General features: G+C 40.8%; 6 protein-coding genes across 6 annotated transcripts in view; all 6 read left to right on the top strand.

Moving 5' to 3' along the window:
• Window positions 1-23,001, top strand: part of LOC145482408 (uncharacterized) — a gene marked incomplete at its 5' end in the record, with an annotated part of 215,205 nt that overhangs the window by 20,099 nt on the left and 172,105 nt on the right. The gene's annotated exons all lie outside the window — the stretch shown is intronic.
• The window catches only part of LOC145482621 (uncharacterized), a 148,008-nt gene that overhangs the window by 77,061 nt on the left and 47,946 nt on the right, over window positions 1-23,001 (top strand). The window lies entirely within an intron of this gene.
• LOC145482406 (uncharacterized) lies at window positions 5,493-13,056 on the top strand. Its single transcript, XM_081461035.1, has 2 exons — window positions 5,493-5,516; window positions 11,974-13,056. Exons 1-2 carry the CDS (start codon window positions 5,493-5,495, stop codon window positions 13,054-13,056), a joined length of 1,107 nt encoding a protein of 368 aa, XP_081317161.1.
• LOC145482405 (uncharacterized) lies at window positions 15,014-15,424 on the top strand. The gene has a single exon (XM_081461034.1). It carries the CDS (start codon window positions 15,014-15,016, stop codon window positions 15,422-15,424), a length of 411 nt encoding a protein of 136 aa, XP_081317160.1.
• On the top strand, window positions 15,915-16,412 carry LOC145482404 (uncharacterized). The gene has a single exon (XM_081461033.1). It carries the CDS (start codon window positions 15,915-15,917, stop codon window positions 16,410-16,412), a length of 498 nt encoding a protein of 165 aa, XP_081317159.1.
• On the top strand, window positions 16,422-17,703 carry LOC145482403 (uncharacterized). Its single transcript, XM_081461032.1, has 2 exons — window positions 16,422-16,636; window positions 17,046-17,703. Exons 1-2 carry the CDS (start codon window positions 16,422-16,424, stop codon window positions 17,701-17,703), a joined length of 873 nt encoding a protein of 290 aa, XP_081317158.1.

The following is a 23,001-nucleotide window of genomic DNA, read 5'->3' as shown; positions in this document are numbered from 1 at the left end:
AATTCATGAATTGGAAACTTTAGGCACTAGGCAAAGGATTTGAGGGCCTACTGTTTCCAATTCATGTACTTAAATGGACAAGTGATTGTGTGGAAAAAGTCTATAAAACCCTTAATTCCAGGAGCTCGAAAAATTGTTTGAGTTAAAAATCCCCTAGGGCCGATTGTTTGCAATGGGAATTTCCTTGTCTTCATTTTCACCTTGTAGATAAAGCTGTGCGCACTTTGCTCTGCACAGGTGGCACTGCGGCTATGGCTGTCTCAGTAAAACAGTTATCAAACGCTTCTCAATGACTGGTTTCCTTTGTAGGTACCCAAACCTTGTGCCCTTTTACATCAGCGAAAGATCTGGAAGAACTGACTCAGGAGGTCCACGACTTTGCCACAATGGACAAAGAGGAACTTCCAAAGTCAGTCAGGGAGTTGACCAATGCCAATAAAGGTGGCACCCGGCTAAGACCCGACATCGTTTGGGACCATCTGCAAGAGATGACCACCCTGGAAGGCCATAAGGATTTCCCTCGGCTCTCCAAGATTGCTCCGCTTGTCCTTACCATATCGCACTCGAATGCTGGTGAAGAAAGGGTCTTCTCTATGATAAAGAGAAATTTGACGTCTTTAAGGTCCTGCTTAGATCAAGAGGAAACCCTGGGCAGCATCATGCAGGGTGTTCATTAGGCATCGGGGATCGGAGAATTCTCCGGCTACTACGTAGAATTCTCCGGCTAAATTTTAAAGGCCTGTAGCCATTTTTTTATTCAGATGTGGAGCCGTTCAAAAAAATAATTTTTCGTTCATGTAAATAATGTACGGCGTTGAAAATTGTTTATATACATCTTGCTGAAATAGGCATCCGGCACAGACATTAAAACCTCTTTGTCAGTAATGAGTAATTTAAACGTCTCTGACATTGATTAAGCTCTGGCTTTACACTAAAATAATAATTATTGAATTTGGTACACTAATAAAAGAAAAACTTATCGACGGTTTGTGTGGAGAATTTCGTTAGCGCGAGGCGTTATTTACGTGCGAAAGTCTTGTTTTGAATATAGAGTAAACTTAAAATAGAAGTTAATGCTTAAAATAGAACAACTGAAAACGACAAAGTCACAAAAGAAAACTGGACCAAATTAAAGCCAAAAGCAATGAACTATCTACAATTCGGAAAAAAACGATTTTTGTGATGTGCTAGTATGCAAATTGAAGATGTTTACGGTATCTTTAATCTGAGTGTCAAATTACCGCTAACTTGGCAAATGCAAATTTCGGTAATTTCTGTTTTAATTATGATTTGAGAAAAGTTAACTTTTATTTATTACTGTACAGGGAACAAAGATGAAATATTTATTTATAATACTTTGTAATTCATTTCATTCAAGAAACTGTTTTTTAAACTGGACACGCAAAGTTTTGTGACTTTTGTGGTGAGAGCGAATGCATTCAATTATTTTCCGTCTGGCGTGTTGTCGCCCGGTTGTCGCCGACAGATCAAAAGCGGGAATATGTTCTCACATCTCGCGCGGTGTTATTTTATAGGTTTTATTATTACAGCGTGTATATTTGTCTCAGAGAGAGAGTATTTCTCACCGACCATGTCAAAAATAACTCATTTTTTCGCTCCTACGAGCAGTGGTAGTGGAAAGCGCTCAAATGCAAGTTCAACCAGCGGCAACAACAACAACAAAGACGAAGAAGACGAACCGCTGGAACTGCCACCTAAACGGAGTCTGAAGTCAACATCTTCTGAGGCAACTGAGGCGAGGTGTGCTTCTTCTAAAAAATCTTCGGTCAGTTCAAGTGTTGTCGAGGGCATAATCAAAGATCTCTTCACAGAAGACCAAAAGAAAGTATTGCACCACTACCACCGCTGCCGCGAAAGAAATTGCTCTGGCCTTGGAACAGATGAGAAACAAAGGTTGTCAAGCAAGAAAGACAAGTTCCAACACGAGTGGCTCTTCGAAGCAAATGTATTTTGTGAGAAGACAGGTTTGACTTGGCTTGTTTTTGTTGAAGGTGAGGGCATGTATTGCTTGATTTGCAAGAAACACAAACTTACGAATCAGCAAAACAAATCCGATATTTTCAATGAGAAGCCTTCTATCAGATACAAAACAACTGCAATTCTCGAACATGCTCTGTCGAATAAACATTCGGCGGCCATATCATGCGAAATGATTAACCGAGTTTCTGTTTTTCAAAGAGAACTGGATGAGCGACAGAAAGTGAACGACACCGTTCTTTTCAAAGTATTTTATTCAATTTACTGGCTGGCTAAGGAGGGAATCGCAAACAAAAAGGCAGCGGGCTTGTTAACCCTTCTGGAGAAGCTAGGAGTAAATGATCTAAAGTACTTTAATCATCGATCACCAGCATCTGTGCGAGAAATGTTTAGTACCCTGGGTTGTGCATTGAAAGAGAATGTTGTGAAGCGAGCAAATACGGCAGGATGTTTTGGTCTCCTAGTTGATGACGTCTTGGATATATCAGTCATGGAGCAGATGATTACATTTATCCAGTTTTATGATGAGCACAGCAGTGAAGTCGCTGTAGAGTTTTTTTCTGTTGACAATTTGTTAGAGAAGCATTACTCTGCAAATGCCACAGCTATGTTCCAGACAATTCAGTCTAATTTGCAAGCATGCACTCTTTCTACCGACAAGCTAATTGGGTTGGCCACGGACGGTGCTTCAGTCATGGTTGGGAGAAAAAATGGCCTTGCTGCTAAGCTAAAAGATGTCAATCCACGTTTGATTTCAGTGCACTGCATATGTCACAATCTAGCTTTGGCGTGCACTGATGCCAAGGATGATGCAAATTTGAAGTTCATAAAAGAGGTTGAAACAGTGGTAACACAACTATGGAAGCTCTTTGAGAACTCTCCAAAGCGACTTGCTTGTTACCTGAAAGTGCAACAGGAATTGAAAAGTCTGCAGCTTAATAATGAGAAGTCAAGAAAGATGGTGGCAAAGAAGTTGAAAAAGGCCTGTGATACTAGGTGGCTGTCCTTCAACAGTGCAATCCAGTCCTTGTATGCTGATTTTGTTGCTGTTCTGCAAACCCTGAAGTAGTTGAAACAAGACCCAGCTCAACCTGCTGCGTATGGCTTATTGAAAAAGATCAACAAAGTGAAATTCATTGGTGCAGTGTACATTCTGAAGTGGGTTCTTCCTATTTTGGCAAACCTCAGCAAATCATTTCAGAAAGGTGCCATCAATTACGCCTCCATTAAGCCCTCAATCGACTACAGCAAGGACAGGCTGAATGACATCAAGATTTCAGAAGAACCCATCAAGCAACTGAAGCAAGATCTTAGTGATGGTGGTCGTCTTGAGACTCTTGAGCTTGTTTGCACTGAGGGTAATGCTAAGGATCTACAGGGACTTCTCCAGAAATACATCAAAGCCCTTGTTAAGAACATTGACAAGAGATTTAAGTCATCTCTGCCAGTTCTTAGTGCATTCTCAGCATTTGATCCTATGCTAATACCAAATAGGCAAAGTCCTGCATTCCAAAGCCATGGACAGGCAGAAGTTAAGGTTCTAGCTGACCATTTCTTTGATGATGACAGCAAGGCAGAGGAATTTAAAACGGAATGGAACAAGCTAAAGTACGATCTGCTGTCATGGAGAGAACACATCCCGAAAGAAACAGTGGATGGCAAGAAGGGCACACCAACCGAGTGGTCACTTAAAAGAGTCATGGCCATGAAGTCAACATTTGGACAGGTCTATCCAAAATCTGTCCAGGTAGCAGAAGCGGCACTGGCAGTTCCAGTCTCCAATGCCTGGCCTGAAAGAGGCGCTAGTCAACTGAAATTAATCAAGACTAGGATAAGAAGTCAGATTAAGAATGACTTACTTGCATCTCTCCTTCACATCAGCATCAATGGCCCTGTCCCACACACATCTGCCTGTGATTCTTTGATCAGCAAGGCTGTAGAAATGTGGAAAGGTGCTAAAAAGAGAAGAAAGCTCCCATGCCACAAACCAAGCACACAGCCCCAAGCTGAAACTGAAGCTGCAACTCACACCACAGTCGTAGATATGGGAACACAGACAGAGACAACCACTGAGCTGCAGAAGATTCGAGAGGAGTATGAAGAGGCACTTCACGTTCTCCACCTTGACGACATGGTTGAAGGAGAGTTGGACTCCCTGGAAGCGTTTGCCAAAAGCATGGAGAGTGATGACAGTGAAGACAGTGGAGTTGATGAATATTAACCCAATCATAAATGAGAGCACCCAAGGAAAAATGCTATATTTCCTCGATCATATTGCAGCATTTTGAGAAATAGCTTTAATCTGAATGTTAGATTTTTTTTTGGTATACGACATTACTCTTGGAGTAAAAGAGCTAGAGCTCTTGTGGAACATTACTTGCTTGTTAATACAAAGAAGAACTCAACACTTTAGAACCATTTTCAGGTGTGCATTGTTTGTTTAGTCGCTAACTAAAGAGAAATGAAATTTGCTGTCAGATAACAGGAAATGGCATCTCAGGGGATTCAAAAATCCAAAATTTCCTGGGGGAGCATGCCCCCATACCCCCCTAGGAAGGACCAAGCTTCGCTCGTTCCGTGAAAGAGCTTCGCTCTTTAAAAAATCATTCTCCTGTTACTTTACACTACTCTCCTGCTATTTCAAATATTAACGAAAACCCTGATCATGACGATTAAGATGGAGTCCCTTAACTGGCAGCCCCGTAAAAATTGAGCTTCCACCCAATGTACTAAAAGCAGCAAAGAGCGCTATGAGGCTGTACAACAAGGCCCATTCATGATTATCAACTCTAACTGCTTAGTTTAATACACTTTTTTCGTGCGGGGATGATGTTTTCCCTTTTCAAATCGTGTGTCATTTATCACATGTACACAATATTTCTTTGTTTCCATATATCTGTCGGTGAGTGGCGAAAAGAAAAAAATAAAAAGAAGAATTTACACAAGCATCCCACGTGATTTGAAATGGGAAACCATTACGCCCAAGTGAAAAAGGTCTATTATGATCGCGTTGTTGTTAGCGAAGAATATTCATTGTCGTAAGGTGTGTCTGATAAATGCATTCCAGAAAGTACTGTTGAACACTGATCGATTTTGTGTACAGTATAACTATTTCAATGCACGTTCATTACACCCAAGAGGCAAAGTATATTATGATCATGTTATAATGATACGAAGGACCCTGTTAGCAAAAACCCTGCTTTACAGCAGATATTGTAATGCAATATGTGGACTTTTCAACATAGATCATAACAATAGCACTAAGATGTTGAAAGATGTAAAACTTTAGAATCACTGAGCAACTTAACATTTAAGATTATGAAAAATAAATGCTGTTCTAACCGAGACGTTCGGAACATTCGGAAGGCCTTCGGGTGATTTTCGGAGAGTATTCGGACATCGTTGAAAATGACATTCTTACAATGCAAAGATTTCTAGACGTCTCCAGATTTTCGTACCCTGGGGGTTGGTAGGTATGGGCAAGTGACCTGAAAATGATTAAATCTCATGCTAATGTGGTAAGCTTTGATGAGAATGTGTCTTATTCCTTGACCTTAATGAACTTATATGAGTGAAACGAACAACTTTCAATGAACGAAACAGCTATTGAAAACAGGGCAAACATTGGCACCATTGTATAATATTGTAATTTCATTTTGAAACTCGTGGATACGCGAAGCGTAGAAATGTGTTTCTTGCGGGGACTCCAATATGCAAATGTGTCACTCACTCACTCAGGTGTAGACACTGTTTGCAATTAGTCGGCCCGAACGAGAGCGCCCGAGGCCGACACCATGTTGGAATAGTAACCGAGCCCAACGCCATATTGGAATAGTAACCGTGCAGTCAGCGCGAGCCTCGCTATCGTTTTTGCGTGGTTACTACTCAAAGGATGCAACGTGCCAGCCTGAATTGACGATTTTGTAGCTTTTACAGGACCATTAATGTTAGGTGTTTTGCTAAATTGAAGTGGAGTTGACTTCGAATGTTCGAATTAGTAATATGGCCAACTTGAGAGCTGAATTTCACGAGCATTTGACTTGTCCAAGTGTTCAAAATGACCAGATGAGCATTTGTTTACTGGAAAGTGGCCTACTAATGTGGTAAGCTTTGATGAGAATGTGTCTTATTCGAGGACCTTAACGAACTTATAAGAGCGAAACGAACACTTCTCAATGAATGAAACCAGGACAAAATTTTGGCACCATTATATAATATTGTAATATCATTTTTGAGTTATTTTTTTTGTAAAAAAAATACCTCTTAGTTGGCGTGTCGGGTATGTTATGGATGGGTCAATGGGTGAGTGAATGAGTGAGTGAGAGATGTATGTATGTCACACCAATCAGATTGGATCTACTATGAACAGTCAATCAAATTTATTGTTGTAAAGGTAAATGGTATGTGAGAAACACAAGGTATGTATAAACACAAGGACTTTGGTAATTGAAAAATAAAGAGTGACGTGTTTGTTGCCGGTTTGTGATTTTTAGTCTGGTTTGGAGGGGAGTGTGACAGTTACGTATGTACATTGGGTTGTTTTAGAGTGCATATTTTTCAGTGTAATGGTGGCCAGTTAGGAACGAGATGAGTCTTGAGTTTTGAAGCAGTTCATGAGTTAGTAGTAGGCAAATGACACGAGATGTTTATATTTTTAATTACAAAGGGTAACTTGATTCTTTTGTTTTTCACAAGGAGTTAATTCAATTAGAGGTCACGAATCGTCGGTTGTAGTTCTTAGGACGTTTTAGAGGAGACAAGACTATTTAGATTTGAAGCAGTTCTAACGTTTACCATAGTAAGTGCAAGTAATGATTGTTTTGTTCTTGTTACACGCAAATGTAACGAGATATATTTATGTTTTAGTTACAATGGGTAATTTGACACTCTTGTTTTTCACAAGGTAGTAAATTCAATTAGAGGCGATGAATCGTCACCACTTGATCCAGCGAGATGTTTGCTATTTTTAGTTACAAATGGTAACTGGACACTTTTGTTTTTCATATGGGAGTAAATTCAATTAAAGCTTACAAGTTATCGGCTATTCCCAGGATATTAAACAAAAAAGCTTTCATTTCTGGTGTTTTTATGTCTCTGCAGTAGTAGTTTAATAGTTTTATTTGATGACATTCATTTTAGTCCGATATTTTTAAAGGTAAAAAGTATGAAAACTGTTCAAATGTTCTTTGAAGACTGTGTGGCGTCAAGTTAAAGTGCATTCAATTAAATCAGACTTTCAACGTGTCAGAGAGGTTTTTTTCCTTCTATCTATTTTTGAGTTAGGCCTGGTCCAAATGCCACTCCACTCATGTGCCGAACCAAACTTGATTAAGTTCGACTTTAGAGCGACTTTGGAGCGACGGCTGGTTCAGACGGCGTACTTGCGTCGAACTGAATTCGGGAAGCCAGTGGTAACAATGTTCAACGAGAAAATATGCGTTCTGAATTCACGAACTCTGTCCAAATAGAAAAGCTGTGACTAACATTTCGCTGTTATCATGCTGTTATAGCAATATTTAGGGAAGCAAATTCAAACTCAAGGTTCAGTGTTTGTATTTAGACAGGTTTTCTCCCGGTTAAATCTACTTGTTAAAGGGAAATCTAATAAGCTGGGCTATTATCACGAAGAAAAAGCAAAAGATGAATTTGCGCTAAAGAAACTCGCTTATACAGTCCCGCTTCTCATAAATCGAAGGCATACTGGTATTTTGTTGTCTTCATTTTTAGCAACGACTTTGAACTTCATGCATGACTGGTCACGCCACTCAATTTTGAGTCAATTACGAGTCCCGTTATATGAAAAATAAATTACAGTGATTTATGCATTAGGTTCGACACATGAGGTGAATGCCATACGAATCAGCTGCCGCTCCAACGTCGCATAGTGTGACAGACCCTGCCGAATTTAATGTTTTTTTGCCGCACCAAACCTAACCTGCCGAACCAAACTGATTCAAATGCCGCTGTTCTGCCATACTTAACTCATCAGTTAGGCTCGGCACATGAATGGAGCGGCGTTTGGAACAGGCCTTATTTTTTTTGTAAAAAAACTCTTAGTCGGCGTGTCAGGTATGTCACGGACGGTACAATGGATGAGTGAGTGAGTGAGAGATGTATGTATGTCACACAAATCAGATTGGATCTACTATAAACAGCCAATCAAATTTCTTGTTGTACAGGTGAATTGTATGTGAGAAGATTTGATCCCGATAGAGTTCAGAATGGCCATATTTATTCTTCTATAAAAGAGGAAGTATTCATATATTGGGTTTACTTCGACATTTTCTATGGGTCAGGCTGAGGATTTTGGTTAAATGAACAAGATGAGCCTTGAGGTTTGAAACAGTTCGTGAGTTAGTAGTATGCAAATGGCACGGGATATTTTCATTTTTAGTTACAAAGGTAACTTGATACTTTTGTTTTTCACAAGGAGTCAATTCAATTAGAGGTCACGAATCGTCGCTTCTAGTTCTTAGGACTTTTATAGAGGGGACGAGACTTCAGATTTGAAACAGTTCTAACATTTACAATAGTAAGTGCGGGTAACGATTGTTTTGTTCTTGTTGCATGCAAATATAACAAGATATTTTTGTTTTTTAGTTACAAAGTGTAATTTGACACTGGCCGTCGATAAAACCAGGAACATAGAACACTCCGGAACATCCCGGAACATTTAATAATTATACTAATTATGAGAAAACTATGCAAAATTAATTTTTCAAAAATTAAATGAAACAAAAATAAACTGGTATGAGCTCGGAAAATAAGCAAAACAAAAACGTTAAACAAAAAAAGAAAAAAGAAAGAAAAATGAAAATGACTGCAATGAGTGATGGCTCGCAACTTAGAAGACTGATTCATTCCTTCCAGTCGTTCACCATCAGTTTAATCACGTGACTGTTCTTTATTTCCCGATTTCGTTCATAGAAAACCAAGGTGGTGACCTTCGAACTCTTAAATCAGACTGAAAAATATCGGTACACAAGTGTGATTTCTTTATTCAATTCATTACGTCAATTCAAAGATATGCGTATACACGATTTCTCATGAAGAAATAGTTTCTCCATGAGATAGAAATAGAAACTCTTTGGCATTGAGTTTCTTGTGCACACTAGTTCGGACTGCTCAAGCTGTGATGACAGTGTAAACAAATACAAACACAAAATTTAAAACTATTAGGCGACGCGCTGTCTTAGAGGGTCTCTGGTCAACACTTTATGGTCTTGAGAAATATTTGTTACAAATGTTGGCGATCTGAAATTGAATTCAAAGTGTCGCCAACAGTTCAAATGCCTTTCCTGGAAAATGTTTTCTCCAATACAAGTTAATTCTTAATTAATAAAAAAAAAACACTTTTACCGCAGGCTATAATCTATTCATCGCTAGTTCAACTTCACGCGCAGATCGTTACCTGACATTCGATCAAACTTAGTTTTCTATTGAGCCATTTGAACGCCACCAAAGTAGACCAAACATGCGAAGTACGTGCGTGAACGCACTGTTCTAATCTTTGACCGGAAAGGCTGAGTCTGCACTAGGTGGGTCATAGTGCCAGGCGTTCCTAGCGGAGAGTGCGAAACTGGGAATGATAATTGCAACACGAAGACGGAACAGTAGTGACAAAACTATGGCTACTGACTTAAAAAGCAACTGTATGATGCTCCTACAAACACCTCAGATGTTGAAGAAATCGGGGATCAACAAAGGAAACCCAGTGAATTACCTGGCATTCATCGTCCGAATCGTCCGTGTTTGTGTTGAAAAACAGAATGCTATAATGCGACGTGATGCAATTGGCGGGAAAGAAGAGGAGCCTGCACTCATTGTAGTCAGTTGAATGAATACCCAACATTCCCTACCCTTCCCCTACTGACTCCCCTTTCCCCAATAACATCTTTTCATATTTCGAGCTAATACCAGTTTATTTTTGTTTTATATTAAACAAAAAGAGCTTTCATCTCTGGACGGTTTTTACGTCTCTGCAGTAGCAGTTTAATAGTTTTATTTGATGACATTCATTTCAGTCCGATATTTTTAAAGGTAAAAAGTATGAAAACTGTTCAAATGTTCTTTGAAGACTGCGCGGCAGCAAGTTAAAGTGCAATTTAATTAAATTAGACTTTCAACGTGTCAGAGGTTTTTTTTCCCTCTCTTTCTATTTTCGGTGAAGTTTTGTTGTGTTGTGTTGTGTAAAAAGGGTAAACTTACGACTCGTATAAAATGCGAAGAAGTCTCTAAATTAACTGAGTACTTTTGTGCAAAAATTCCTCTTGGGGGTTGGAAGGGCTATGTGATCGGTGAGTGAGGGAGTTATGCATGTGCGCATGTCACACCAATCACAGTGTGGATTGTATCAAAGAACGAATCACATTGCCTGTTAGAAGATAAGGTGGTATCTACATTAATCTAGAGACGTGTCATATTACTATAGTTTACTCAGTCAAACATTTTATGGCTTACTATTTAGCTATCTTACCATTACCGATGTAACATCACATGTACATCATAAACTCCCAGTTTGTTTCTTGCTGTACATCACAACCAAAAAACCTTGTCAAATTAACAAAATCGTTACTGTAAACAGCTCCATGAATGCTCCTATCTCCGACACTTCACACAAAAAAATAACTCTTGCACGCCTTGCGTGCCTATGTTTATAATTGGTAACATCTAAACCTGAGGCTAGCCGAAGTATTGTTTTGAATATACCTTGTGTCAGCCTTGCAGTAGTCTTTGACTTATTATCATTTTACTTTTCAAGTTTGGCTGATTAGATCTCCTGCGAGATCCAACGTTCAATCAACTGAGCAGTCCACGTTCAACCAACATCGAGTTAAGTTTAGATTAAAGTTGTGTTCTCTATACTTGTCTTGTTTATTTTAGTATATTGATCTGAACTCTTAGTAGGATGTGAAATGCACATAAACTTGGAAAGAAATTCCCAAATACTTGATTTTGATAAGCTTAAATGATTTTTACCTTGCCTTGTGTTTACACTTTTGCTTCCTGATTGAAAAGATAAGAAAGGGAAAGAAACCCTGTGAGCTTGTCCCCAATTAGTAGTTAACACTAAATACATTGACACTTCGATAGAGCTGTTATTATTATTGTTGGAACACATATTTACGGGTGGACAGATTTTTCGGATCAACACTGAAAATGCTTGCAAAAGAGACTGTTTATTTCGATGTATTTTATGTGCAATATATGTAGAGACAAGCGGTGGAAAAGAAGTGCTGTCTCATAAGAAACCTTACCTATAGCCTTGAATGACATGCAATGAAAAACGTTTGTGAGCTCGTCCGACTTGAATAGATGCAAGTTTTTCCAGCAGGCAGATCAACACGAAGATCTGGGTGTGAGGGAAGCGGGGGAGGGGAGAGCACTCCATGATTTGTTGGGCAGGAGTGTCCTTTGTGACCCAAGAACCCTTAGCCTTTACCACTCCATGTTCTGCTGCAATTTTGCCACCCTAGCTATTCTGGAAGTATGTCTGTGATATGTGTGCAAAAAAAAGCAACGAAAAAAGCCTACACTTTGTGAGTTAAGTGCGACCTTGCATGGTGTAAACCCGGTCTGTTTTAACGTTTAACAGCATTTAATAATACACCAGTAATTGCAATTTCACCAATATGTTTCATCTCTAGATTACTTAATCCACGAGTTTGGCCCTTGGTCTCCTTTGATTCGTTAACAAGTTAATTATTTATTGTTCAATGATGTTTTTCTTGGTTTATTGCGGAACAAGGCACAAAAAACTTGTAAGTATACATCGGTTTTTACTTACGTTTCTCATCGTTGGTATTTTGGTTTTCTATGTTGCTTATTCAGCGGATTCATGTCTTTCCATTTCAGTGAATCGCTCATTTGTGTAAATAAAAGTCAAGTTCAGTGTATCTCAAATATTAGCCTTGTTACCGCAGTTCAGTAGCGAACATTGGGTTCCTACATTATTCAAAGATTTTCTTGGCGTAGATTGTTCATGAGACGTCAGATGAGGCGAGAAGTACGTCGCCTCAACAGGAATTATCGCCGAGCGAAGATCTTTACATCGAAACTACAACCTTGCATCATGTTGCGCGATCCGAAACTGCGGGTCCACTGGAATTTGTTTGCACTACAAGACAGAAAGTGCTGTCGAAGTTTATGGATTCAGAAGAAGTTCAAAGTGGAAGGGCGATCGATCTAAAGGCGAAAAGGGCAGGACACTTAGGAGATCTAAGAAAGAGGTTGAAATTTGTTCAAAGACTTATCTCTGAACATGCGAGCGAAGAAGTGATTCAAGGTGTAGACGATTACGAGAGTGCTTTACACAGATTTGTTGATGCTCACGAGACTTACTTGAAGTTTGAAGACAACGAAGAAATGGTAAATACAGCCAACAAAAGTTACGAGAAGGAAAAGGAGAACACATTTCTCCTCGACGTTGAGCTCAACATGTGGAAATTAAAGATGAAACACAATACGAAGGGAATGTTAAGATCAGTTCACAAATCACGTCGATCAAGAAAGACTGGGAGAAGTTCAAATTCCAGTAGGAGCAGTGTGAGAGACAAGCGGAGAATACTTGAAGAAGCACAACTAAAAGTGGAAGTGCTGGAGCGAAAACAGAGCCTTGAGCGTTGTTTAGAAGAAGAAAAAGTTGACTTTAAGAGGAGAGAACTTGAAATTGCTGAAGACAGAGAACGAAGCAAGGCTGAGTTGGCAAGAAAGATTGAAAGGATGCAGGCAGAAATGGAATTCAAGAAGGCTACTGTTGATCTTGAGATTGAGCAAGAAGAATTGCAAAACGACCACTCCGACAATGAAACTTTGGCAAGTGATATAATTCCAGCATTACCCTTAGAGTTGGGCTCTCATGCATCACCCACTCCTGTTAGCTTACCATCAAACGTATTCTTACCTGTGGATCCTCTATTTGATGCTCAGAATGTAATGTCCGAGGCTTTGAAAGTTGATCATGGGGTGTCGTCAGCATCGCTTATCACCGCAGTACATGCCACTACCCACTCCTGCTTCTCAGTGGAAAGGGACTTCTTCAAAGGCAGATGCAAATGATATCACACAGAGTGTAAATATGCCAAGGGCAACAAGTTCCCCAACCGCCAGTGCAGACATTTCGTACAGAAAGGTGCAAAAGTGAACAGCTTACTCCCCAGCAAGATGTATCGTCAACACCTCAGTCACCCCCTGAACCAAGTCATACCCAGCTTCAGCAAGTATTGTTGCAAACACTTCAGCATCTCACCCAGCAGTCAGTTTGCCAAGTGCTGCAACCTCAGTTGGCCGAATCACAACCAGACGAGGCTCCCTGGCAAGCCATCGCAGATGCACTTAAACAAGGTCCCACACTTCCGAAAATAGAGTTGATGAAGTTTGGAGGAGATCTGTCTGAGTATGGTGAGTTTGTTGCCAATTTCCGTGACAATATTGAAAGCCAGGTGCCTGATGATTCACAAAGACTTACTCGCTTACTTGCTCAGTGTGTTGGAAAGGCGAGAGATGCTATTAAAAGTTGTGTTAATCTTCCTGTTCATCAGAGATACAATGCAGCCTGGAAAACCCTGTTGAAGAACTTTGGACAGCCTCACATGGTGGCTGATGCTCATATGAGAAAGTTGAGGGAGTACAACCTGAGAAGAGTCGATGCCACAAACCTCGTGCTATCAGTGCTCTGGACCTCATGCGATTTGGCATTGCGAGGTTTTTAGAAATTCCTCTCATGAAGATTGATTGCGAACCGTACAACAGAAGAAACTCTGTGGTAGTTGCCTTGGACATGGTCACTTCTCGAGATCTTGCCCAAAAGGATATTCTTGTCGGAAGCCAGGATGTGGAAGGAAGCACCGTTCACTTCTTCACCCTTGTGAGAGCAGAGGAACCATTGGACCTGAAGTAAAACAAGACAGTGCCAATCAGCAACCCATTATTCAAGACCAGAGTTTGGTTGGTGGAACAGCCTCAACCATAACTGAGTCCAACCCCCCCTCAGTTACTGAATCAAGCACATTTGCAGTGTCCAGAGATTCCATTCCAGTGGAACCCACAGCGAGTAATAGACCAGGGGTCTGCTTCAAGGTCGTCCCAGTGAGAGTCAGTGGGCCAGGTAGCAATAAACAGCTTGCCACGTACGCCTTCCTAGATAGAGGGTGGGACTCTACACTTTGCTTAAGAAGTCTGCTAGAAGAATTGAGCCTTAAAAGCGAACCCACTGATTTCACCCTTTCAACGGTCAATTATGAAGGAAAGGAACATGGCCATCGAACCCGTATAGATATAGAAGCACTTGACAGACAAACAATCAGGTTCTGACGACGCAGAGCCTACCCATTGGCGAGAGGCACTTTGCCAGCAATAGAGAACTGAGAAAATGGCCATATCTTGATGGCATCAGTCTTCCTGAAATAGAGAAGCATAGTGTCCCGATTCTTATGGGCAGTGACCGACCAGATATTATTGATGACAGTTCAGAGATCGGGTGAGGAGATAGAGGCCAGCCCTCTGCTGTGAACACTCCCTTAGGATTGACAGTGTATGGTCCAATGGGTGAACCTAACGGTGATGGTGTCCACATCAATTTCAATAGGAGTGATCATGAAGAGACACTAAGTATGCAGCTGGAGCATTTTTACAATACCGAGTTCAAGGATACCCTCATGGATGTTGAAGAGAGTTTGTCACTTGAAGACCGAAGAGTGAAGCAGATTATGGATGAATCAGTGGTCCTTGTCAATGGCCACTATCAACTCAAGCTGCCATTCCGACACAATCCCCCCTGTCTTCCCGACAGTCTCCCAGTACCGAAGAAGAGACTGCACTAGTTGAGAAAGAAGATGAAAAGGAATCCTGAATTTCACCGGCAATATGCAAGTTTTATCAATAAATATCAGGAAGAAGGATCCTCAAGACAAGTTCTAGATGAAGAAGTTTCTTCCCTCAAACCAATTTGGTACATACCACATCATGCTGTTTGGCATCCAAGGAAACCTAATGAGCCAAGGGTGGTATTTGACGCATGTTCCATCAGGTGTTCGTGTCCCTGGAGGACCGAGGTGCTCTGTGCTATCTCTGGTGGCCAGGTGGAGATTTTACAAAGGACCCAAAAACCTTCCAGATGTTGGTTTATATCTTTGGAGCCACTTCGTTGCCCAGTGTTTGCAGTTGCACATTAAGGAGAACAGCTTTAGACAACAGCGAAACTTTCTCCTTGGAGACCATTGACACAGTCCTGAGAGACTTTTATGTTGATGATCTGCTCAAGTCCTTCAAAACCAGTGTTGATGTAGTACAGATTACAAAGGAGCTTCAAGAGCTACTTGTGAAAAGAGCATTTCAGTTCACCAAGGTGAAGTCCAACGAGCGAGAAGTCCTAAACGCTTTACCACCCGAGCATCATGCGCCGTCAAGAATTTGGATCTCAAGCTAAACAGCCTGCCAATGGATTGAACCCTAGGGATTGATTGGGATGTGGAGGTGGACACTTTTAACTTGGTTGTTTGCGACAAACCTCAGCCAGAGACCCGGAAAGGCATTCTGTCCTCTATTGCCACGATATGTGATCCCCTTGGTTTGGCTGGTCCCCTACTTCTGCCTGGTAGGGAGATAAACCAAGAGCTATGTAGAATGAAATATGGATGGGATGGCAAGCTCCCAGATGAATTGGTGGTGACATGGAGGAATTGGAAGAGTGGACTCGCAAGCCTTACAGGATACAGCATCCCTCAGTCCCTCACTCCTGGAGGCTTTGGAGGAGTAGAGAGAGCAGAACTCCATCACTTTGCAGACACTTCTGAAGAACATGGATATGGAACAGTATCTTACCTGCGCTTCATTAACAGAAAAGGAAACATACAAAATAGTTTTGTGATGGGCAAATCACGGTGAGGCCTCTAAGGAGTGGTATCACTGTTCCAAAGATGGAGTTGACTGCTGCAACCTTGTTGATTAAGATGAACAAGCTCGTCATGAAGGAGCTCGAAGGTCACTTTGAGATTCACAGCGTCACCTTCTGGAGTGACTCTATGATCGTCTTGAGGTATATATTCAATGAAACAAGATTTATCATCTTTGTTGCTGATCATGTTGCTGTGATCAGGGAAGGATCAAGGCCCTCACAATGGCGTCACGTGAGATCAGAGTCTAACCCCGCTGATTATGCATCAAAAGGAATAAAGGCCTCCAAAACTGAGAAGTTGGAGATGTGGAAACATGGCCCAGGTTTCCTGTGGAAAGGCTCGCATGAGTGGTCACAGCAACCCACTGACCTTCATGAAGAACTCTCAGCTTACGATGAGGAAGTCAAGAAGGAAAGGGTCACTGTTAGTGCATGTGTTAAGAAAGATTTCTGGGATGTTTTATTTCAAAGATACGTCTTGTGGGAGAAGTTAAGAAGAGCAGTGGCCTGGCTAATCTGAGCAGCACACATGCTGGTGCGACTACTAACACGGCCACCAGCGTTGCCTGCCTCATTGGTGAGACTGGAGAAGACATCCTACCTTTCATTGTCAGAATTAGAAGAAGCAGAGAGAAGAATCGTGAAGAATGTTCAAAATCAGGCCTTTCCTGAAGAGTTGTCCAGGCCAGATGGAAGTAAAGGCCCTCTTGCCAAGTTGAAGCCATCTGTGACAAATGGAGTCTTGTGAGATAGAAGACTCAATTGTGCAGACCTGGACTATGATGCTAAGCACCTGATTATATTGCCCGAGAAGCATCGTGTCACAGAAGTGATCATCCTCCATTACCACCTTGCGAACAGTCATGTGGGTCCTCACCAACTACTAGCAGAGACGAGGCAGCGGTTCTGGATAGTAAACGGCATTTCATCCATCAGAGGTGTCTTACAGCGATGTCTTGAATGTAAATGCCAGAATGCCAGAGTTGGAGAACAGATTACGGCACCCCTTCTGGCAGTAAGAGTTTCGTCAGACAGCCACCAATTGATGTACCCATTTGCTGCCGCCGGTCTACGTTCACACTGGACCCCTTACAAGATCAACAAAGAGCCGTAAGCTCTACAAGCACTATGGTTGTATTTTCACCTGCCTCAGGTACAGAGCTGTCCACATTGAAATCGCAAGTGACCTGTCAACAGACAGTTTTATTAATGCAGTCACAAGATTTATTGCGAGACGAGGTCCTCCCAGAGTGATCTACAGTGACAATGGCTCCAACTTTAGAGGAGCAGAGACTGATGTTGTGAAAGCAATGAAGACTTGGCACCAAGGAAGAGTTGGAAGCGAGCTGCTTCGAAAGAATATTCAGTGGTATTTTAATCTCACTCTAGCAAGCCACCAGGGAGGTGTTTGGGAGCGGCTGATTTGCTCTGCCCGAAGAATCCTCCATGCCCTGATAGGTGAACACCTTGTTAACGAGGAGACTTTGACGACCTTCCTGGTAGAAGTAGAAAAGATCCTTAACAGCAGACCAATCACCCAAGTGTCAAGTGATCCCAACGATTTGGAAGCCTTGACCCCTAACTACATTCTGCTATTACGTCAGAATCCGTGTTCAGCGCCTAGTGAATTAGAAGATGCTGACAAGTTTCAAGCACAATGGAAACATGTGCACGTTTTGGCCAACAAGTTTTGGGCACGCTGGGTTAAAGAGCATCTCCCCATGTTGCAGGAACACCAGAAGTGGCTTAAGCAAAGGCAAAATTTCCAAGCCAGAGACTTCGTCATTTTGAAGGATGTGAATGTTCCTTGAGGCCAGTGGCCTAAAGCATTAGTTCAGGAAACCTTCCCTGACTCTGATGGTGTGGTATGACAAGTTCTGGTGAGAAGTGCAACTGGTGTCTTCAGAAGAGATGTTCATAAACTCTGCCTTCTGGAAGAAGAGTACTGAAGTCTATTGAGGAGTCCATGGAGAAGAACAAAACCTGAACTTGTGACATTAGCCATTGGACTACTAAAGTAACGTTCTCTAGAGAACTGTGAATGTAGATTTAGTGAATCGCTCGTTCGTGTAAGTAAAAGTCAAGTTCAGCGTATCTCAAATATTATTCTTGTTAATGCAGTTCAGTAGCAAACATTGGGTTCCTACAATGGTCAAACTCTTGTCTTAGGCAGTGATACAAGCTGTCGGTTTCATCTTTTTCCAAGTGAAGCCGTTTTGGTTTGGGTGACGCTCCATCGATATCCAATCAATTGACCTTGCACTTCTTGCTCATTTTGCCTTTTAAAGAGCATTTGGCCAACATGATCTACTTTAAATCTGAACCATAACCAAGGAACCGATGACAAGCAAAGGAACTGCATATATGTTTGTATTTGTCAAGTCATTCCCTTACTTGCCTGCCCTCAGTACTACTGTGCAAAATTCATGACAGTGACATGCAACCAAACTTCCCCAAGCAGGTCTGAGCGCACCCTATTGTTTGCTTACAAAGGGCACCTCTATTTGGGAACAAACTGTTCCATTCACAGAGAGGAACTCAGAAAAAAGTCCTAAATTATCAATTTGGGAACAATATGTTCCATTCACAGATAGGAACTCAAAACAAAACGGTCCTAAATTTAGTAATAAGTGGCCAATTTGGGAACAAACTGTTCCATTCACAGATGGGAATTCGGAACAAAGCGGTCCAATAAATATCATTTGGGGAACGATATGTTCCATTGGCAGATGAGAATTCAGAACAAAACAGTCCTAATATACCAATTTGGGAACAATGTGTTCCATCAACAGATAGAAACTCGGAACAAAACAGTCCGAAATGACCAATTTGGGAACAATGTGTTCCATCAACAGATAGAAACTCGGAACAAAACAGTCCGAAATGACCAATTTGGGAACAATGTGTTCCATCAACAGATAGAAACTTGGAAGAAAACAGTCCTAAATGACCAATTTGGGAACAATGTGTTCCATCAACAGATAGAAACTCGGAACAAAACAGTCCTAAATGACCAATTTGGGAACAATGTGTTTCATCAACAGATAGAAACTTGGAAGAAAACAGTCCTAAATGACCAATTTGGGAACAATGTGTTCCATCAACAGATAGAAACTCGCGACAAAACAGTCCTGTAGGTCTAGTAAGCGCTACGGACGTCAGAGTTTGAATGCTCAAGTTTAATCATCCTGGGCGTAAACACGAGAGAAACAAAAGTGATCGTGGGTGTGTGATGTATGTGTGATACCTGATTCAACTGAAAAAAAAGACAAAATATTTAAGTACAATATAACGACACAAAAACCGACTGCGGAGTAAACTTGCAAAACTGTGGCGACTCAAATTCTAGAATTTGTACTTCTGGGCTCACATAACAGTGAAGCAGCTAAGGAAAAAACGTGGTAGAAACCAGCAGATCGTACTTTCAGCGCTAACAAGCACTGACCAAAAATAAAAAACGCTTAAGAGTGCCTGCCTGTAAAAATCAGACAAATTCTTAATTTCGCGGCAAGGGTTGAAAATTCGATTTCGCTCATATTCTTATGGTAGATAGGCTAGAGCATGACAAAAACTACTGGATAGTTTTCTTGGCAAAACATCCTTTTATTTCAAAGAAATATGCAAATTGCCAAATTCCGTTAAAATCGTTATTTCACGCACCATTTTATTAAGCAAGTTTGAGAGCCTCGCATGCAAAGCCGCATCATTCTTCCGTCTTTAAAACACTCAAATATTTTTATGCAGTGTTTAAATGTGTACTGGGTTGGCTTTAGGGAATGTTGCGTTGTCTTTTTGGGTGCAAAATAATTAAATTTCGAAGACATGTATCTCATTCACTTAAAAGTACTTTGTGTATAGAATTAATTTTCACCATGTGCGAAACCTTCAAATGGATTAAGCTTCTGGTGGTTGAATCGCAGAAGGATGATCTACAGATTCCTGTAAAAAATTCTTTGGGCAAATGATTGTGAGCGACGCGAGAGCTTTTCGAAGTACGTCAAAAATGCACATATTTGACCATCCGTCATCAAATTTCAATTTACGGTTAGACGTATATTTTAGCATGCACCACATGACTTGACCTATAATAAGTTGAAATAGACACAGAGCTGATAATTTCGAAATGTTCTAACCTTATTTGTTGCAAAAGGCAGGTCCAAAGCCAATTTGACGTGTTTCTAGTCGATCTCTCACCATTCGTCGCACATAAAGCAGAAGTTTGCTTTTGTCTACACAAGGTTAACATCCGATGTACATTGCCAACTGTCAACCTGTTATTGGTCGAATATCATGAATCTGTGACCATCTTTCTGCACATATGAACATCACTGCATCTAAGTCAAAAATGGTTGAGTCATTTGTAGATAGTTGCTTGCTTTGGACTGCGCCAAAATAATACGTTTGATCGATTGCTGACCATTGCTGATAAGCGTGTCGGCGCAGCCGCAATCTTACAGCTGTTATTTATTCGTCACGCAATGCTGTCACGGCATATGCTGCACATTTTGATCTATCATTGTATAGAGCACTCTCAGGATAAATGAAACAATTTAATAATTGTTCATCTGTTTATTCATATGTATAATATGTGTATATTTATATAATCGTATTCTATAGTGTACGTGGCCTAGGTCCAAATCACGTTTGTTGTAAGTTTTGATGTTTCAGACAACAGCTGATAAAGCTAGTGCCTGTACTCAGAAGAATTTTAAAAAAATCGCTATGAACCAAATTATAGATCAATGAAGCAAGAACTAGCTGAAATAAAAATAGAAAATTGCAACGTGTCTAATTCGTGAGAAAAACAGACTAAATTTAATTAGTAATTACGTGAGTAAATAGCCCTGGCCAGGCCATTTTATTCGGCGTATTTTGTTTGCTTGTGGCAAGGCATTGGTATGTTTGTAACAGGAAATAGAGGACTGTTGTCAATACAGTCCAAAATTATTGTCAGTAAAATATTGCAAATAAAACACCTATTGACCGGTTACCCCCGCGGCCACCATTTGGTCGTTCCGATAAGGGTTTCATTATTGTCTTTACCCCTATTAAGCGGCCACCCAAAATTTAAAAACTTTGTTTTGGAAAGTGTGATGGCAGATAAGAGTCTGAAATTGAAGGTGCATGACGAGTGATAATTCAAATACACGTCGATCATGATTGTCTTGAATTGACTCCATGCTCACCAAGAAATTTATAACCCGATAGTGAAAAATTAAATATTCAAGGTACACCAACCTCTATTTAAGCGGCTAGCCCCATTAAGCGGTCACCACCCATTTCCCCGGGGGTAGCCCACTGTATTACATGTAAACTAAAAATAATTGCACAGCGCGAAAAGACCTAGGTATGAGTTTAGCGTTACAGTATTACACAGGGCATGTAGGTAGCGGTGGTCGAGTGAAAGATAACAACAGTGGTAATGGTAAACTATTCATTCTTCTCATTTCTTAATTTAATCTCTTCCTACTCAACATGATTGTGTGCTCCCAGTGGTTCCCAGCCTTACGGAGCCTTATGTGTTGGGATAGAAATTGTCCTACCCCTACCCCCTCAAATGGGATGACAGCATTGCGTGACGAACAAGGAACCGCTGCAAGCAAGGATTCAAGCCATCAAACCATGACGATCAAAATGTAATATTTTGGTGCAGTGCAAAGCAAGCAACTATCTACAAATGACTTAGCCGTTTTTGACTTAGATGCAGTGGTGATCATATGTGTCGAAAGAGGGTCACAGATTCATGGTATTCGACCATTAAATAAGTTGACAGTTGGCGATGTACATCGGACGTTGTGTAAATAAAAGCAAACTTCTGCTTTATGTGCGACGAATGGTGAGAGAAACACGTCAAATCGGCTTTGGACCTGCCTTTTACAGTACATGAGGTAAGAGCATTTCGAAATTATCAGCTCTGTGTCTATTTCAACTTAACATTGGTCAAGTCATGTGGCGCATGCTAAAATATGCGTCTAACCCGTAAATTGAAATTTGATGAGGGAATGGTCAAATATTTGCATTTTTGACGTACTTCGAAAAGCTCTCGCGTCGCTCACAATCATTTGCCCAAAGAAATTTTTACAGGAATCTGTAGATCATCCTTCTGCGATTCAACCACCAGAAGCTTAATCCATTTGAAGGTTTCGCACATGGTGAAAATTAATTATATACACGAAGTACTTTTAAGTGAATGAAATACATGTCTTCGAAATTTAATTATTTTGCACCCAAAAAGACAACACAACATTCCCTAAAACCAACCCAGTACACATTGAAACATTGCACAAAAATATTCGAGTGTTTTAAAGACGGAAGATTGATGCGGTTTTGCATACTATCCAGTAGTTTTTGTCATGCCCTAGCCTATCTACCATGAAAATATGAGCGAAATCAAATTTTCGAGCCTTGCCGAGTTATTTTCCATTTTTATGGACAGGGACTCTTAAGTATTACAGAGTGGGTAGCATAATTCCCAGGGGTCACGGAAAAATGTGACACCCAAAAGCAAAGAAAGTTCTAGTCGTTACATTACCGGCCCCTGAACTAAATTGAGTTCACTAAGTGCGTAATGACTAGAGTTTACAAAATTAACGTATAACGAGTATCTAAGTAAGCCTACAAGTGTTCAAAGTTCAAGCATGACAACTAGTGCATAAATTAACAAGTCTTTCTCATTGCAAATTAACTACACAATAGCTATAAAGATCAAATAGAGTTCTTCCTTGGAAGTGAATTCTCTTGTTTGAGGAAGTACAATTTTGAAATTGGCCTTGTCAATATAGACGACTTTGTGGCAACCTTGACTGATCGGATAAATCCATCCCTTCCTGGGTGTACTTCGAGAACGCGACCTAAAGGCCACTGGCCACAATGAACTCTTTCATCAGCGATGAGGACTAGGTCGCCTACAGCAAAATCACAATGTGGCTTGATCCATTTCTGCTGTTCTTGCAAGCTTGGTAAGTATTCCGACAACCATCTCTTCCAAAATACATCCGCAAGGTATTGAACTTGCTTCCAATGACGTTGGCAGTATAAATCATTCTTCACGAAGACTCCTGGCAGCAAATTCCCTCAACTTCCACCATCAATGTTCGCAGTGCCTCTCC

The sequence above is a fragment of the Orbicella franksi genome, chromosome 3, assembly GCF_964199315.1.
Source record: "Orbicella franksi chromosome 3, jaOrbFran1.1, whole genome shotgun sequence".
In the NCBI taxonomy this organism is placed as follows: domain Eukaryota; kingdom Metazoa; phylum Cnidaria; class Anthozoa; order Scleractinia; family Merulinidae; genus Orbicella; species Orbicella franksi.
This window is presented reverse-complemented; position numbering and strand designations above follow the sequence as displayed.